Genomic DNA, 19,241 nt, shown 5'->3' on the forward strand with positions numbered 1-19,241 from the left:
ACCTGGAGTAAAGCCCTTAACTAGATATTGATCAGTGAGTGACAAGCGGTAAAGGGATGTGTGTGCATTCACTGGCATTAGCTCTCCAATCCTAAGATTAAGTTAGAATGAATTTCTATGAGTTGTTGCTCATAGAAATCCAAAAGCTCATTTCAGCACCACTAAGTCCATCACTCTTCACTCTCTCTCTCTGGTTTTCTGCTGCATCTATCTGCTCTCAATCACAGCCGTGCAATTCTTATCAGCTCTGGAGGGAAATTGAAACGTCAGTGCTGGGTGAAAGCTAACACCTCCTTTGATGGCTATGTCGTCGGCTGATACATATCTCATAGTTTTAACTGAGACCAAATAACTTGTGGCAAATATTTAGAGGTTTATTACAGAAAGAGAGCTACAGTAGGTGGAAAGAAAACTTTTTGCAATATCAGAATATTGTGCTTGTATTGCATGACATTTCAAGATGTCTTTAGTTTATGTTGAATATGCAAAATACCCCATGTATGTGTCTGGAATTTATTTGAATGTTTGTTTTTGCTCAGCTAGAATCTTTCTTGTTTTTACTTCCCAATGCTTGTTTTTCAGGTTCGAAGGACAAAGTAACCATTCCAACCTCAAGCTTCCCCAGACTCTCTGTATCTGACGAGCAGTCATCTCCAGCCTCTCCATCCTCTGTCTCCTTCTCTACCTCCGAGCTGTCCCCGTCTTCACCCAAAACCACCGCCCACGACGAGTCCTCCAGGGCCAGCGGGTCCCCCGGCGCTGGGCACGAGCGCCTTGAGCATGCTAGCCAGGCTAACAGATCCAGAGGACAGCAGCACTCTCACCACACCCATAAGCGTCCCACCAGCCCTGACACCCAGGACAGAAAAACCCTCCCTAGAAAGAACGACTCCAGCCTGTCCCGCAAAGACAAGTCTGCCAGTCCCAAGAGAGCCACTGAGGGCTGGGCAGATTACGTCGAGCGCTCCCCGAGCCCCAGAAAGACGGACAGAGGCCACAGCGGCTCCCTGGAGGATATGAGCAGGGAAAGAAGGGCCCACGGGCAGAGAGACCACCACTCCTCGAGCCCCAGGAAGAGCTCCAAGAGGGAACAAGACCCCGCTGTGCCTATGAAGAACCTGGAGGAGCCTCAGAGCCCCAGGCGCCCAGGTGGCCAACAGCCCAGCAGTGCCTCGGGCGAAGGGAGGGACCGGAGACACAAGGAGGAGGACGCAACCTACTGGCAGGAGAGGGGGACTATTGAGAGAGGAGACACAAGCAGGGGGACCAATGAACGCCGCAAGAAAGACAAAAGGGCTGAACAAGAGGCAGCGATGCATAGATCCCATTCCCACACTCACAGGGAGAGGGCAGGGTCAGACGCTGACAGCGGCACCCTGAGCCGGAGGGGTGGAAGAGAGAGGGAACGAGAGAAACAGGGGGATAAGGAGTGGCGGGAGAGTAAGTACCATGGGCCATTTGAAGAATCGAATAAAAAGGACCCCAGAGGCTCGAGCAGTAGCATCCAGGACCCCAGCTGCAACGGGACATCTGGCAGCAAGAAGGCTCCCATCACCCCCGGCCCGTGGAAAGTCCCGACCTCAGCCAAGATCCAGTCCCAGGCAGAGACGACACATGAGGGGAACTGATATTCTCCCAGGACTCCCCTCACCTGTTTAGAGAAAGCAGAGCCTCTGAGGCATGGACAGTCAGAATAGAAGGATTAATCTTTTTTTTTTTTTTTTTTTTTTTACAATTGAAGACAAAGTGCATCACTGTGTAACCAGCAACATTGCTTCTCATTGCTTATCAATCATTTTTTTTTACATTTTTTTCACCCAGTTTGCCTCGGTCGGTTTGCATCAAGCTGTTGATGTCTGATCTCACGTGCGTGCTTGTACATGCATGTGTGTGTGTGTGTACATCGGCCTGTGCACGTGTGCGCGAGAGGTGGGTCCTGAGTGTGATTTTTGGACGTGACACTGAAGTCCCATGTCTATAATGTGCCAATCAGAGACTCCGGTTATGAAGAAGCTGCTCCGTATCGCTCTCACTGTGAGACTATTTGTAGGCAATGAGATGAACTGCTCTCTCTCTCTCTCTGCCCACTTTGATGAAGGATCCTGCTTTTTGTCACTTTGAAGGTTTAAAAGACTTCTATATCCATGCAATCACTCAGCTTCTCTTCCTAGCGGGATTGATTCACTGTTTCTGTCGCTGATGGATGTATGAAGAGGTGAGGCTGGTGTGATTTTCTCTTTAATCAGCAGCATAGGGTGACAGATTGTCTTCTAAATCATTTTGTCTGTATCTTGAGAGCCCTTAACCAGAGCTGTGAACCATGTGTGTGACTGCATTCACACACATTCGAAGACTCTGCAACACCCTGATCCCATCAGCTTAGCATTGGGTGGATAGACCGTCCTGAAGCTTTATATGCATCCATCAGCAGACCAGACACTTGTGGTTATAGTTCTATTGTTTGTTACACGCGTGTTTATAACAAAAGCATACTGTAATTTATTGAAATTATATGACAAAGAAATACTATAAGTATACATATCCATGCTGAGTCATTTCACTTGTTTGATGTTGAAACTGCATTTATAGAAATAGAATGTATAGATCAGCATCGCCATGGAAAATAACGTGTTAAATGTACTGACCAGACCAGGCATCACTACTGTTTCTCAAGTGCACATTGTAATAACGCAAACACATCATGCAACACCATAGGAACTGCACGGGCCTGTCATTTGGTGGCACAATCTATACATTCTGTTTCTATGAGTCCATGGTCTGTACACAGTCCCACAAGCCTATTCCATACATGTAATGTCGTCTACTGTTAGCAGCTCTGTATTGTAGGTCCTCTGGCTATGTGTGTATGTATACAAGCTGACTGGTAGGCCTATGTATTTTAGACATTGCTGTAGCTTTGACTGTACTTTATCTGATATGTATATTATTATTTAACAAAATTATTATCTATACATAGAGGTATAATTTAGATGAGTTGGATTATCAAAGCTTGATTGTAAGAAGTGAGACCTTTGCCTTCAACGTAAAAACTCAAGAGATATTTTTATTTTTATCATGCTGCGGTTTAGGCACAAAAAATATAGTTTTTCCATTGTTTTTCCATTCTAACCTCCAAATCTATTTTTTGATCTGAATTGTTCTTTAGTCCATCACCCGAAATGTGAGAGAAATAAATTGGTGTGTATATTTTTTACTTTGTTAATCATCAACAACAACATGCCTGTCATACTTTTGTAATATAAATAAAGTCAGGCTCCCAAAGAGTCCTTGTTAGCTCTCCATGTGGGGAGGGAAAGTCATCATGTTGCCCTTAGGTGGTTCCATTCAGTGCTCAGAGAGAAAGGCTTTACTTCTTCATAGGGAGTTTGATATGAAATTACATTGCAAGGTTTATTGAAGTAAACGTGACAGGGATTCCATTTACAAACAAAAAACAATCTTCCTTTATTTATTGGGATTATTTGTGGGCTGCTGAAAATACAAGATTGACTTTTTTCAATGTTGCTACTGTGGAGTGCAGAGACATCTAGTGGTTCATACACTGCTATTCACAACCCAGACAGATTGCTTTACCCGTCCCCTAATCAGCCTGCCTGTTTACGGATGTAGAGAAGTAATACGTGTGTCTCTTGGTCTGTTAGACCACCTACTAATTTATCGTCCAGCTTATTGTTGATATGATGGGCTACTGTATTATTTACTGTTCATGCCATTATCATGTACGATACTGTGGCCTTGCATTGCTTCAACATAAAAAAAGCCTTTTGGTTTTGACATCATGGTAGTTGTAAATGTTTATAAATTGTACAGCACCTGTATAAATATTTGCCTTCATTCAGAAAAAAAAAATCCTCTGTAAATCGTTTCATTATTTTTTTAAGGAATTGAGAGGAAAATGATAAAATGGTGAAAGGAAATAATCTGGTCATGGCATTCTGTTCATGCACTGATAAATAAAGGTTTACTGAATTAACACAACTCCTGATGTAAATGTATTTTTTCATGGATTTATAGTAGTGATTGATATTGATAAAACTAAGTATCAGTACTGATACATGTAAAAAATAATCATGTTATTGCATTGTTATTGTACATGTTTAGTATGCAAATACTCTATATAGGGAGGTGTACTGTGAAACACATATATAGTATATACAATCAGATTTGTAATAATCTTACTCTAACTGGCACCTCGCTACTTATGTTTTACTACAGTTCCAGAACTACATTCTTTGCGGAAGAATAACATTTAACAATTATGAGTGATTGGAAATATAATATTTATTGAGCATTTGGAGTTCTTCTGTTATAAAATAATGGCATGTTATTACCTCTGCTTCACATCATACTAGCTCTTAGCTGCTCTACAGTGTGAAACACGGCCTCTCGTGGCTAGCGCTTAAATTAACCATTACGTCACCTGAACAGAACTGAGTGCGTGCGGCCCTGCACGCACTCAGTACAACATGAACTTCAACTCCCATGTAGCATTGCAATACCAACAAACTACATAGCCCACAGTTCTATGTTTTGCGCGTGCGCAATAGACAGGGAGATTGAGTAAAACTACAAACAATCGGTAAGAAGACTACAAATTTTCGTCGACCTGCGCAGTAGGAATCCCCAGCCCTTTAAATGTACTGTACGTGCAAAGATGGCAGCTCAAGTCGACTTGCTCCGTGCGAAAGTAGAAGCAGAAAAGGTAAGGGACAGTCTTGATAGATTAACCAAAGAGAGAAAAAAGAAGAAGAGAAGGGACCTGTCGCCACCAGCTGACAAACGCGAGCGGTCGGATAAAGAAGCAAAGAAAGTGAAGCTCCATCACCACCATCACCACCATAACCACCAACATGCTGAGCGCCGGACCCACCAGCCGCATCAGCTACCGCAAAATCCCCAACCCCGCAACTTCAGCTCCGATAAACCTGCCATGCACCAACATCAGCACAACCACCACCATTATCACAACCACACCAACGGTGCAAAGAAGAGCCTGCAGCCGGCTTTGCCTCCTCCTCCTCCTCCTCCTCCTCCACGGAAGGTACCAGTCCAACTGGAGAAGAAGAGAGCGGTGCCCCTCGAGCCACCTGCACTTTTCACTTTTACGCCTCTCAAAGTGGCCAAGGCCAAGACACAGGACTTCAAAGAAAAGCATAGGGATAAAGACCTTAAACTGAAGCTCAAGAAGGAAAACGCTGAGGCAAATGTGAAACATGTGGAACTGAAGAAAAAGAAGGGTGAGTTATTGAGTGTTATGTATGGTGGAAATTTTAAGAGAGAGACTTATCTTTTCAATTGCAACGAGAAGGAGGTTTGGGGTTTCATTGAGGGGTTTCAGACAAGAGGTCCCCAGCAAAATGAGTAATAGTTGAATTTCACTATTATTTCACTCACTAGAGGTTAGCACAATGAGAGTATGATTGTTTTGATTATAGATTTCTCTCCACTGTTACCACTCCACTTACCGAATAGATGGTTATATAATTCTATACTAAAGCATAACTAACTACAAAGATCTTATGAGATGGGGGTTCCTTGGGACAAAATCTTATTAAATGGGGCTCTGTGTGGATAATTTGGAGGTCCTTGATATGAAGAGGTTTGGTGACACCTGTATCATAATATTGTGAGTATTGGTAACAGGTCATGTAACAGGTCACTTGGTCATCATTAGACAGATGCATTGATTGTAATGAGTGCATAATTATCCTGTGCATAGATAATAATAAGACATGATGTACAGTAGGTTCAAGAAGCATAGTGCACTGCTTCCCTTATACTCTCTGAGTCTAACCTGCTCTGACTTTAACCCGTTCCTGTGTAGAGCCGAGGCCCCATGATGAGAATGTCAAGTCCCAAACACTGGAGGAATATCTCCTGAAGAAGAAAAAGAAGAAGAAGAAGCACCGTGAGGACGAGCACAGTGGCAAGAAGGTCCGACGCATGCACAACAAGGAAGTGCAGACTGTGTGTGCGGGGCTGGGAGCAGATCTTACTCTGTCCATTCGCCCTGACTCCTCTCTGCCTGGCAGCATGAAGCAGGAGAGCAATTGCCAGCCTGGCACAGGCACTGTCGACAACCGCCACCCCTACCTCCACACTCCCAAAGTGGGGCTCACGCCTTTCCTCTCCCACCAAGACCACTATATCCGCAGCTCCTGCCTCCAGACGGGCACCTGGTACGGACGCTTCATGCATGAGGAAATGCAAGCCAATGGCGGGGCGTCAGTTCTGCATGCCTACGCTGATGAGTTAGCCTGTCTTAGACCGGCTGAGATGGAGTGTTTTGCCCAGGAGTTCCTGGAGTTGGCCTTTGCAGAGAAGCCCAGAGGTGCAGCCCGCTACGCCCTGGCAGTGGTGCACGGCGCCGCTGCCTACCTACCTGACTTCCTGGACTACTTTGCCTTCAACTTCCCCAACACGCCAGTCAAAATGGAAATACTGGGCAAGAAGGACATCGAGACCACCACTATCGCCAACTTCCACTCTCAGGTATGTGAGGGAACTCACCAGGTGTGTGGTCTTTCTAACTGCAACCAATTGTTTTAGTGCTGCATTCAACCAACCAAGCTTATAGATCACTGCTGATCGGCTGACTGACTCATAAATAGGGTTTACACTTCTCATTTGTTTCTTGAAGTACTATGAACAGTCCACCAGTATTGAATTTCAGCAAGTTGATATTGTTTTCAGAAAGTAGTGGAGAGAGACAAGATATGTAGGAGAGAGGAATGAAACAGCATAGAATAGCATGCCCATGCATGGAGATTACAAGGTGTTAAACATCATTGTGGTATCACTGGTGTAACTGAAAGGGTTGTTATCCAGTCACTCATATTCAGACCCTGTGTTGTGAGGAGTGGCAGATGCATGCTGGATAGAGTTTTGAGAAGAGAGAACTTGAACATTGACTAGAGGGGATTGTGGTTGTGCGTCACCTCTTTATTTAACAAAACATTGTTAAACATTATTGATTTTGATAGAGAAACTTGAAACAGCTGTATATTAGATCCTAGATTAATAGTGGGTGAGAAGAAAATTAGCAGGTTACTATATTTTTAGGGCATATTATAAATAAGTCTCCCGACCGTATAGGCCATGGCTAACACTGTAGAAAGGCACAAAAACTTTAAGGCCCTGACCAACTCAAAGTCATGAATGAGGTGAGGAGCATGTTTGCCCCCCAGTAGTTGACTCAGTCCAAAGTGCATTGGTGTAAAGTCTAAAGCTGTGCTGGTGCCAAGTTTGCCCTGGTCTCCCAGAGCTCTAATGGAGTCACTTTTTTTCCATGACGATGCAGACATACACCTACTCACACTGAGAGAGAGAGACAGAGAGAGAGAGACAAAGAGAGAGTGAGTCTGGCTGTGTGTATGTGTATGATGTTAGATTTGCAGCGAACAGAAAGAAATTTAGTGATGTTCTGTTTATGCAGGCAACGTAGGCCTAGTTTGAAAATTTCACCACTGGAGTATCCAGGGAATAATGGATGTTTTGAGAGCAAAATGATTGCAGTAAAATGCCTTATTGTATCCACTGGACCTTGCTGGGTCATTACAGAAAATTGCACAAGCCTTGTGATGGAAAAAAACACTGCAGTGTTAACATGGAAACATAATCACTTTATCTAAGTTCCTGTAGAAATAGCCCTGGCTATTTTCTATGCAGTTACCTACATTATGTTAGTTGGGAGTTAATTTATACAACAGACATCTCCATATAATTTGTATCAAACCCCCAGGCTGCAGAGTCTGCAGGGCCTATGCCAGACACACTCATAATTGTCTATGTGCTATGAAGCATGTAAGGGATCCACCAGAGAGTGCCACTGTCTGTGGACTTTGGCATTCTTTGGTAGAGTACCACAGTTCAGGCCATGCTCGTTCACCCCATGCTGTCCTGTGCTGCTGGGGTGAGAGCGATTCTCCACCCTGAGTTAAATGAATCAATTAGGCTTGATGAGCCAGGGTAGCTTCTACACAACCCTTAATCTGTCCGGTCCCATGTGGTGTGAGCCTGTAATCCACTACCTGGAGGACAAAAGGTTTGTGTAGGAGAACAGTGTTGGGCATGTATCTCAAAAAGCTATTTATTTCAAAAGTAATGTTATTACTTTACGTACTACTCCCTTGGAGCAGTAATTTTGATTTACTGGAAGCAGTAATTTGTTTCCGTTACATCCTCTCTTACCTTTAAAAATTGGGACAACTCAATTGTCTCCCCTGTGAATGATCATTGTAACCAAACAGCATTGACCAATGTTCTTGTCATCGTTTTGCATGATTAAAATCAAAGTAGTGAGAAAGTTTCCACCTGTAGAAAGTAAACTTTTCTGCCATTTTTAGCATAATTCACTGAAATTGAAATAGTGGGAACTGGGAAAAGTAATAATATTACTCGGTAACGCATTACCATCCAACACTGGTAAAGCAGATTAACAGACTAACTCCAAAATTATCTGAACTAGCAGGGAGTTTGGGCATAGCAATATCTCGTAGAAGAGAAAGCTGTAAACCAGACATTGCAATAAGCCATTTCTCCTCCCCTAGGTGAACCGGACTTACTGTTCAGGAACATACCGGGCCGGACCCATGAGGCAGATCAGCTTGGTGGGAGCCGTGGACGAGGAGGTGGGAGACTATTTCCCAGAGTTTCTTGACATGCTGGAGGAGTCACCCTTTCTCAAGGTCAGAATAAGATAGATTTTCATGAATTTTATTCATCTGCTGAGGGTCACATTGGGAAAAGGGTTCCTAGTGTAGGTCACACAACAATGAAAATTTTCTACAGCACACTGAAGGGCTTCAGACCTGATGAAGTGCTGTGGTAAAAATACGTACGCATATTAACCATGAAACTCGTCTAAAGCCTGTCAGTGTGTGGTAGGATACTTGTTGCTCTGACCAGTACCTGGGAAGAGGACTGCTATCCATAGAGCGTCCACAACCTATGCTTCCTCATCTAGACCTGAGACCAGAATCACACTTAATACAATGAATGTGTTTCTCTATGGGAGTTCATTCAGATGAAATAACAATCCCTTACGGCTGAATCGTTCCATTGCAGATGCATTGTGTTGCAGTGAAGGTGTTGCATCTGTTTGATTTGTTCTTCTCATGCATTGATACATGTGTAAACTTAAAGAAAGATTTTGTGGTAGCTCTCGATTAAATGTTTGTAATGAAAACATTTAATCAGTGAATCACAGTTGCAATGAAAATGTATGTTTTAATACTACAATTGTTGACCATGTCCAAAAAGTTTGATCTCAATACATTTGAGCCATGTTGTCTTAGATGGCATAGAACTGCTGACAGTTTTCAGCAACATAAATGCATTAAGTGTGATCCCATACGATGCAGATGTGCTTGAATATCATGAAGCTAAAACTCACAGCTGTGTGTGTGTGTGTGTGTGTGTGTGTGTGTGTGTTTGTTTCCACAGATGACCCTACCATGGGGCAGCCTCTCCAGCCTGAAGCTGGACTGTCGCTCTCAGAGTGATGATGGACCCATCATGTGGGTGCGGCCCGGAGAACAAATGGTACCTACTGCTGACATGCCCAAGTCTCCCTTCAAACGACGCAGGTAACCCAAACAGCATAAAGGAACTATATGAACATGGTTCTATGTCCTAAGATTTAAACAAAGAGATACTGGCACAGTAACACAGGCTCAGGTGCAGGTGTACTGGAAAGGTAGAATTCATTAAAACTCATTGAAGGAAATCCTGCATTCTGCTCTTAGGCAGCACCACTCAAATTTATTTATGTTTTGTTACCGTGATGAAGTTCCAGCAAGATCAAAACATGAGTAAATAAATTGATGTGGGGTTTAGCGAGAGCAAGGTTTTGGATTCTCCTCATACAGTTTTGTCAGTGTCAAATTACTAGAGTCAAGATACCAGATAGGCCTGTATAATTTGTTGTGCACAGACTTTGCCTCTGGTGAGCAAGCATAATTAAAGGCATGACTTCTTATTGGCCTTCCCCTCTCCCCTCTCCCCTCACATCTTCTCCTTAAGGTCCATGAATGAGATCAAAAATCTGCACTACTTGCCGAGGGCCAGTGAGCCGAGAGAGGTTCTGTTTGAGGATCGGACTAGGGCCCATGCTGACCACGTTGGCCAGAGCTTTGACTGGCAGAGCACCGCTGCTGTGGGGGTACTGAAGGCCGTGCAATTTGGGGAATGGTGAGTGTCTTTTGGCATGCTTTGATAAAAATGCTGTACGTGGTTGTCAAAATCTCTGATGAAAACTCGCCATTGTGAGCTCTTAATTACTGCATGATGTGTGATAAGGAAGGAGTAACTTGTATGGCTTTTATGTTTGTTTGTTTTTTTATACAGGACTAACCGACCTCGGATAACCAAAGATGTAGTGTGTTTCCATGCAGAGGACTTCAATGATGTTGTCCAGAGGCTGCAGCTGGATCTCTATGAACCTCCAGTGTCACAGGTAGGAACCAGAATTTACATACATAATGCATCAGGAGCTGTGTCACAACTCAGATTGTATAATTATTATACTGCAGGTAGGATGTAATGTTAAACTGTCAAACCTGGAAACCTCTTCCCTCAGACCAGCTCTGAGTAACGCTGTCCCTCTCCTTGCAGTGCGTCCAGTGGGTGGACGATGCCAAGCTCAACCAGCTGAGGAGGGAGGGCATCCGCTACGTCCGTGTCCAGCTCTGCGACGATGACATCTACTTCATCCCCAGGAACGTCATCCACCAGTTCAAGACGGTGTCTGCGGTCTGCAGCCTGGCCTGGCATATCCGCCTCAAACAGTACCATCCCGAGGAGAAGGACAAGGGCAAGGAGGAGGAACAGCGGCCCAGCGACCTCAGCCCCACCTTGGGCCGAGTCTCTTCCTCCTCCCCCGCCAGGCCCGATGCCACCATAACCCCCTGTGCGCACCCGCAGGCAGACAACATCCAGGGTGGAGTGGCCAAGACTGAAGAACCGGTGTTCCAGAGGCCAGCTACTCCGCCCCAGGAGCCCCAGCCGGCCCCGCCTCAGCCCACCAAGTCCGCTCACTTGCCCCCACCTTACCAGGATCCCCACCCTTCCTTGCCACCAGCCCACTCTGGGTGTACACCTTCAAACCTAGAGCCCACCCTTCCACAAGCTCTCGGCCACACCGCAGAGTTCCCTAAATGACCCTTCACCCCCCCTTTCTCTCGCTGTTCAACCCGCTGTGGGAGGAGCTTATTTGTAGGAATTTTAGACTGAATTAAAAAAAACAACTGGCATCTGTGTGTCAATCAGGAAGCTTTTCAACTTCTTCTCTTAAATTATTCTTAACACTTTTTTATCTGTAAATGTCACTTCAAAGATATCCCCCAAGATTTTTTTTCCTCAGCCAAAGTGTATTATTTCAACAGACTATATAATAAGTTTTGTTATTATTTTATATTTGGTAGCACCTAGACTGGAAGTCTCTACTGTCTCTCTCAAAACAAATTATCTTTACTCGAGGTGTATATCATGTAAAGCAGCTGTTATTTTTAGATGGAAAATATGAACTGTCATGCTAAAGAGACAGACATTTTCATTTATATTCAAGGCTCAGCTGTTATTACTTTTTATGACAAAATTATTTTAAGGAATCCATGTGTCCGTGGTTGTTTCACAAATGGAGATGGTTGGATCACAATTTTACTGGATCATGGAATGATTGTTTACATGTTTAATAAGATGACCTGTTCTGTAAGCAAAGACATGATTTGTGAGTTAGTTTGAGAGTGACAGGCACCTATCCAGGCTAACCTTAACCAGGAGAAACAGTGGACTCAATATATAGATTGAGGAGATTATTGGTTGACTGGAAAGGGCAGCCAGGTCTTTGTTTGGATTGGTCACAGCCAGTAAACATAGGACAATGCAAATACAGAAGAGTCTATTGTTTGAAAGACAAGTGATGTTTTCCTTTTCTATTTAAATTTAAAGCAAAGCAGATAAATCTTCCATTGGTTTGAGATGAAATATCCTACATTGCTCTAATTGTGCTACAGGCATTTAAAACCTTTGCAATATTTTTTTCCCGGTGCTCCATAAGTTGTTTGGAGTTTTGTTGCGGTTTGCTTGATTCTTTATTTAAACGTAATTTTCTACAGTACCCTTTTTCTTACTGTTGATGCTGCTTTTGATATTTTATTTATTTTCTTAAGCTTGACCTTAACGTATGAACACAGGTTCAGAACCAGTGATGACTATTTAATGGTAGGATCTAATTGTAGGAGCACTTCTAAATGATGATGGAATTCATGGCTATTGCACTTAGCAATAATTGTCTGGATATTTTCTCTCTGTGTGACAGGTGTGGAATATGTCCTCACAATTTGGTGTGTAAATATTGTTATGTTGTTGTTATAGCTGGGAATATGTGAATGTCGTCAGTGCACTTAAGTCATTCTTAATTTGATGAAAATCCATACCCATCTTTAGTTGCAGGTATTGTCACTACAGTTGATGAAGGCACTGTTGTAGGATAGGTTACCATGGTTGTACTTTTCTGAGTGTAATTGTGTGGTACCTGGTATGCCCATGTTTTGGTTTGTTTTTCTCATGGTGGTTTGAAATAATGAAGCATCCTAGGAAATAATGCAAGATTTAGACTGTTGCTTCTGCAATCTGATAGATGGAAATGAATATCACGTTTGATCGGTCCTAAAATAGCTTCACTTATTGTTGAACATGGTCACCCAAAAATTCTTATGTGAGTGTCAGATTTACTGATCGTCTGAACCTCACAGAGGCCTTCGGTCACTCATTCTGTAGTCTTCTGACGCTAAGATAAAGGACAGGACATTGCCTTTGCCCTACCATTGAATGCGTCTTAGTGCCTTGTACTGTATACAGTTAGCCTCATTCAAAACTGTGGAGGGTTTTCATTGGTCAGTGGGATGTTAAATATTTTTTTTGTTTTTTATTTATGATATAAGAATATGTTGCTTTCACCATGCTTTGTGATTTCTACTTCTGCACATCATCTGGAAATAGAGAATTACTGTATCATTAAAAATCATGCCTTTCATACATATTGAAAATTCTTTTCAGGAAGCGGAATAGCTATTTTCATTTGTCAAACACATGACTGTCATTGGGTCTTGTTGACTTACTGACATAATTTAGAAATAAACTGGCAGCTGTAGTACTGTCAAAACTGCCTTTTGTCATGTTCTGTTGTGCTGTACTGTACATTGCCTTCACATCAGGGCATGCTCTTTGTTGTAGAACCAATAATTGCTGTCGTTGATGTTTGTACCGAGACATTTTTCATCATTTTTAAAATGATACAGTTGGATTGTTTGAACAGTCAGATAGCTGGGCGATAAGTTACATTTAATAGAATTCTGTTGCAAGTGTGATTCAGTCTTGTTAAGTAGAAAAACACAATGGGAATGCATAGACTTTCTGTATTTTTTTAAATAAATAATTTTGCGTGTAACCAGTGTATGTAACATTCAGTTCAACTATACAGTTGGTTTATCCATCTGTATGCATCACATGATTCATTGTAGTTTGATCTATCATTTTCAAGATGTTACACTTTTATGAACATTTAGAGAGTAGAAACAAGATTTCTTAATTATGGCATAGAAAAACATTGAATGTGCATGGTACATTTACTCGACGTCTTTGTAATCAAAACATTATGGATTTGGTGACACCTTGAAGAAGATATAAATACCAGTCAGTACCTGTACACACATTATAGCTACACATGTTCCTCATACACCAATTTACACAACTTAGACAAGTTTAACAACACTACCTTGAACATTAAAACAAATGAGAAGCATAAAACTCATTGCAGACCCCATTGTCCAAGCAAACTATTCAAAAGAATGACATTGTCCATTCAAGCCTTTGGTCCAAGTGGCCATGATTGTCCATGTCCTTCAACGAGATGCTGATCAAGAATTAAAATCAACCCGAGTTAACATACAAAATACAGAAAGAGCTGGTGGCAATGCAACAATCAAGCGGTCAAGACTACAGAGTAGGTGCTATTGTGCAAAGCTCATTTGAGGATTGTCATTTGGTCCTGAGAGGGAGAGAAACAGCTTTCAGTGCTTTTCAGAACATAGGGGGTCAATTCTGTGTGATCTTCTTCCATCATATCTTCAAGGGATGCTCATACTGAACGTCCAACTGTCCAAGTCCTTTATGTAACATATACTTTTTGGATAGATGGCACCAGAACTCCAGGGGCTATGAAGACTTACACCCAGGTCTCTGGATGACTCCTGGGGCCTTTTGGCTTCCCAAAACGGTTCCCAAATCCTGAGGAAGATGAATATGATATGAAAGCATAGTCATACATATACATGTTGGAATACAGTTCATGTGAATAGAGTACATGCAGGCCTACCAAACTTGAACAGCGAAGTGGAGGCACCGTTTGATGGAGGTGGTGATCCAGATTGAGTAGGAGCTGGTGGAGGGGCTGTTTTAGCTGAGGACATAGTTTTTATACGTTATTCCTACTTGTGGTATGGGCATCAGTGCATTTGTTATTATCCATTTAAAATAAATTTGTATTACTTACGTTTTACTTTGTGTCTAAAAAACTTCAAGCTCTGGACAGGAAAAAAACAGATTTGGTGAGTTATTCTTGAGTTATTCTTGTTATTTTCCATTTAGCTTTGATGATTGTTTTGACACGCATGTAGCTTCTGCTTCTGTTACCTTTGTTCTAGACATGCCTTTCCCACTGCTTTTGTTGTCTGAGGTCTCAGTGCTTGGGGTGGGCCTGTGGTTTACACCATGCTGTTCCACTTCTGCTGATAAACACATCAGTGACAAACATGAAACCAAATGGTTACTATTTCTATTTCTCAGAATCTGATGTGTGAATGTGGAACAGTAAGTTAATCCATTCATACAGCGCTGTATGGTTTCATGTTGGAAATGTGTGTACTGTATGTACTTTGCTGCAACTCAAATTGCCCCGTTGAGGACACTGATGCTTTCTAATCTATTATACATGTTATATCAAGTCTTCGTTAGAAAGAATCATTATATCAAGTCGTAATTGTTAAGAATCATCAGACTCATCATCATAAGAATCACCAAGAATCACCATGATTGCCTGAGTTGTGCGGTTGAAAGATTTTTGACATGACTACTTCTTGTATATATGTATTTAATGGCTGGAGTGTGTGTGACAGAGGCTAAAGTGTAAAGTGTTCAGTCACTTAATGTCTGTAGCAACTCACCACTTCCTCCTCCGGCCACGACCACAGGAGGCGGAGCTAGCTGCTGAAACGCAGTGAGGGGTTCTGTGGTGGGAACACAATGATAAACTACCCCCATACATACAGACAGTCCTTTACATTAATAATGATCAACACAACAAATAACCTTACATTTTACCATTCAAGAGTCTATCACTTATTTGGACAAGGATGCCTCCCGGTGGTATAGATGGGTACTTTTATAGGCTAATTTTAGCCTGCCATGCACTGGTATGTGTAGTCAAGTCATCAAACAACATAAAACAGAGGATTAGGTCAGTAGCTGGTGTGCAATGGCATTTCTCAGCATTGTCTAACACAGCATGATATAGACCGGTGGATTACAACCCATAAAACTATGAACCTTAAGAGTAATGAGTGTTATTTCTTCACTGACAGCAGTAATTGCCAGTTTATGTAGAGAGAAAGCAGTCTGACTGTTCATTCATGAGAGAAAACAGCTTACCTTGTCTTGAACTTTTAGCTCGAACACTCTGGGGGAACATTCAAGAGCAGATGAATGTGTTAATGTCCTAACAACTGGAGTGTCTGACTCATCATGTGAATCACAAGGGGAGCCATCATGGCTATTTATAGCACAAAGGGGGCATTTTTGAAAATAATTACTCAAACTCATTGTTCAGAGTGTGCAAGAGTTGATGGCTTGAATAATGCATAATGTCATGCATCATGTGAGTGTCATTCCTTTGTATGCCATCGCTTTCCAGTACAACACAAAGTCACCCTAAGACTGTGACATACAGATTTACAATCCAGTAAGTATTCATTACCTTGCTCCTGTTCATGACAACATCCAGGAATTTCTTGGATTGAGAGGTGCCAGCCCACTCTGAGGAGATGCCTATTCTTGGAGAGGGTTCTGTAGTTTGACTGGGCTGCAGGCAGGGGGCAGCGTTCTCCCGACCTGGTGGAACAAGGCCCTCCTCAGTGGCCAGGATGAAGGACTCGGGGGTTCTGTCGGGAAGCGGTGGGGTCAGGCTCCCACTAGCTGCACAACCACAGAAGATCAACTCTCAGTTTCACTAAACTCTTAATTTCATATTTAAGAACACTGGAACCACTTTCCCCTGTTTGTGTGTGTGTGTGTGTTTCATTTTACACATTTATAAAGCTAAATGCCATTGTTCCTTGTAGACATTAGGTCTGTAGATTTACTTTTAAATGAATCATAGAGGAGAATCTATAAACATATTGTAACAAAATATCACCCCATAATCCTGGAGTTGTAAAAATCAAAGTTAGTTGTTGATTCCATCATTCTACCTGATCATCTTACCTTGAGGGGACAGAGGAGGAGTCAGCAAGTCCGCAGGTGGAGGGGGAGGGGGGAGGTTTGAAGTTGTTTTTGATTCAAGAACTGGTTGTGTTACTGGTGCTGGAGATACCATGGGAAAAAACAGGACCCATGCATATCAAGTTACAGTATTATTGGCACATCATTGATACTGTGAGCGTTGATCACCGTGTTTGGTTGGTGTATCATAAGAAGAAAAAAACATACCTGTGAAAGTCATTTTTACTTTCAAACTCTGCAAGAAAGAGAAATTTGCTACTGTTACATGGCTGCAGTGACATTTTTACAAGCTCTTACTGTCTGCGTCTCGATACATGCAAAATAGTTTATGTTTGAAAACTCAGCTGTGTAAATTACAGGTTGCTTAAAGCATTCAATCTCATAAAATGTGTTGAGTGACAGATGTATCATCCACATCAGCAGATGTATCCACCATGACTGGAGCTCGCTGATAACTGTCAACCACGTGCTGACTTCATCACAACTTACATTATGTTCACAAAATTGTTGTGTACTGTGCAAACCAGCATGATACTAATTTGCGGGAGGGGACACATCTGCCATCGGAGAGAGTTCATTCTCACCTTACTCCTCGTCCAAGGTTTCATCTCATTCTGAGCTGCGACACCAGCTTGCAGTGGGTTGCCAGACCATTCTGAAGACGTTCCTATCCTGTTCAGGTTCACTGCCGGCGTGACTTCTAACGCCTGCTCCACAGGAGCTGAACGGCAAGCCAGAATCATCAATATCATAATTTGATGTTTAAGCAAAACATGCTATTCACAATCAATTATTTGCTTATTGTTTTATGAATTGTAATCGCTGATAAAATTATTAACAGTCACACCTACCTTGACCAATGGCTAACTCATATGATTCCGGGGTTCTCTCTGGAAGTGGGGGGACAGGTGAGGGGGGGCTCCCTGAAAATATGGAAATTAGTGACATGGCTCAGTGGGATCAATATAGCTCCTATTTTGTTTATCCAGCATAAGTATAACATATTTGACATCATCATTCAGAAAACATGACTTCTATTTTGACAAACTGATTGCTGGCATTAAAGTACAATGACATTTTTATGAAATTATTATGTTTTTAGTTATCTTAAGACCTCTGGCAACAAAATAGTAGCATTTTTGAGAATGCAATCATCTGTATTTATGCATTTCAGAGCAATAAATATTTTCCGTTTATACATCTTTTCCTCACCTCCCATCTCCCTGAGAGCCACAGCAGCAGCATTGGGTGGGATAATAACGGCTAACCTGTCACAGGGCTCTGAGTGCTCTGAGAGACAGAATCATAGCATGTTGTTACACACTAGAGTCATGGAGGCAGTAGTGCACAGCAAAATGAATAATGATTAATAATGTGTGGCACATGTGCTGATGCAAGACTGGATGAAATTGTGAAATGGGAATTCTTGTAATAAACCTAAAGGGATGAGTACAGTGCTCAGTGTAATTTATACTACAGGCATACTACAGGCATTTCTCTATGCTGATAGCACTAACCTGCATCAACAGAAGCAACTCCCAGTACATAGGATTCAGGGGTTCGCATAGGTAACGGAGGAGGTACGTCCTCATCTGAGTGAGTAGGAACTGTACCTAAAAAAATGCACTTCAATCAATACAAACATCTCCAAAATCAAATTCTATCATTCTGTCATCCATGTTGCTTATTTTGAAGCAACTGCTACATGCACAGACATCACTGCTCACCTGATTGAGGAGAGTTGAGCTCCAGAGTCTGGTCATTCAGAGTCAGACTGGGTGTCAGACTGGGTGTGCTGAAGACAGGGTTCGCTGTCCACTGGCTGGCAGGAGCCGCCTCTTCAGTAGGGCTCAGTGAAGCATCAAAGTAGGGGTCCTCCACTGTCAGACAAATGGCTGCCACAGGCGGGACTGGAGGTTTCGGCGGTGGTGTGTCATCCCTCTCCTCTATCCTCTCCTCCAGTCCAGGGGCTCCCAGGCTGGGTGAGGTCCTGGTGAAGTCATCGAGACAGGCTCCCTCCTGGAGGTCCTGGCTGGAGGGCGCACCCACAGGAAGCCACAGGCCCTGGAGTAGCTGTTGTCGTTGCTGTTCCCTCTGCTTGTCACGGGCTGTCAAGGCACTGAGAATGTCTGAATTTGAGGACATGGTTGCGTGGGACTGCGATAAAACATCACCCTCCGCTGCCAATGAAGGCATCCTCAGTGGTGCAACATGATTGGGTGTCTGCCCCCACTCTTGTATTAATGGAAACCTAGAAGAAATGTATCAACCAGAAATTTAAGTCTGTTACCTCCACTATGCAATGGCCATGTCATTTTAATTCTGTGAGCTTGTGAAATACAGTATATTATGAAAAAGCAGTGATCAGGTCATTAATAGCACCTTTGCTGTGACTCTGGATACAGTAGACGCTGGAATTCTGGTCTAGGTCTTAACTCAGACTCCAACTCTTCACTCAGGTCAGAGAACTCACTGTCACTGGCTGCTGTGATAGGAGACGGAGCCACTGCCACCTGGTCAGTTCAACATAGCAGTGTAAGTCACAACAACTTTTGGCAAGGGAAGAAAATTTGCATGTAAATGGATTCCATTGCATGGAATACATGTGAGTTTTTGCTGTAGTGCCTGAATGATATTCAGTATTATGGCATCTGCACGAGAAA

The 19,241-nt window shown here is 42.7% G+C and overlaps 3 protein-coding genes across 3 annotated transcripts in view; 2 read left to right on the plus strand and 1 right to left on the minus strand.

Moving 5' to 3' along the window:
• The window catches only part of magi3a (membrane associated guanylate kinase, WW and PDZ domain containing 3a), a 109,872-nt gene extending 105,883 nt beyond the window's left edge, over positions 1-3,989 (plus strand). The window contains exon 21 of the mRNA XM_071521835.1: positions 583-3,989. Within this exon, the coding sequence (XP_071377936.1) occupies positions 583-1,628 (1,046 nt within the window). The 3' untranslated portion in view covers positions 1,629-3,989. The remainder of the gene's footprint in view (positions 1-582) is intronic.
• A 671-nt stretch (positions 3,990-4,660) lies between these two features.
• On the plus strand, positions 4,661-13,287 carry LOC139645952 (lysine-specific demethylase 9). Its single transcript, XM_071521836.1, has 7 exons — positions 4,661-5,258; positions 5,846-6,513; positions 8,571-8,708; positions 9,466-9,608; positions 10,045-10,212; positions 10,369-10,477; positions 10,636-13,287. Exons 1-7 carry the CDS (start codon positions 4,676-4,678, stop codon positions 11,179-11,181), a joined length of 2,355 nt encoding a protein of 784 aa, XP_071377937.1. The 5' UTR covers positions 4,661-4,675; the 3' UTR covers positions 11,182-13,287.
• Positions 13,288-13,425: 138 nt separating this feature from the next.
• On the minus strand, positions 13,426-19,100 carry LOC139645946 (uncharacterized; the record flags this gene model as incomplete). Its single annotated transcript, XM_071521826.1, has 15 exons — positions 13,426-14,310; positions 14,399-14,482; positions 14,576-14,606; positions 14,716-14,810; positions 15,246-15,308; positions 15,730-15,757; positions 16,055-16,272; positions 16,561-16,659; positions 16,786-16,813; positions 17,163-17,299; positions 17,430-17,501; positions 17,791-17,868; positions 18,096-18,191; positions 18,306-18,697; positions 18,961-19,100. Coding segments are annotated over 15 exons (1,623 nt in total), but the record flags the coding sequence as incomplete, so codon positions are not given.
• Positions 19,101-19,241: the final 141 nt, after the last annotated feature.

The sequence above is a fragment of the Centroberyx affinis genome, unplaced genomic scaffold (assembly GCF_046629955.1).
Source record: "Centroberyx affinis isolate AG114_WGS23_722 - 3 ecotype Tasmania unplaced genomic scaffold, CSIRO-AGI_Caff_v1 ptg000933l_1, whole genome shotgun sequence".
In the NCBI taxonomy this organism is placed as follows: Eukaryota; Metazoa; Chordata; class Actinopteri; order Beryciformes; family Berycidae; genus Centroberyx; species Centroberyx affinis.

Bases quoted from the DNA above. Each gene is read 5' to 3' on its own strand.
- LOC139645952 (XM_071521836.1), top strand. From the start codon at position 4,676: ATGGCAGCTCAAGTCGACTTGCTCCGTGCGAAAGTAGAAGCAGAAAAG. The intron at 8,709-9,465 runs GTCAGAATAAGA...TTGTTTCCACAG, and splicing joins AGGAGTCACCCTTTCTCAAG to ATGACCCTACCATGGGGCAG. The intron at 10,478-10,635 runs GTAGGAACCAGA...CTCTCCTTGCAG, and splicing joins ATGAACCTCCAGTGTCACAG to TGCGTCCAGTGGGTGGACGA.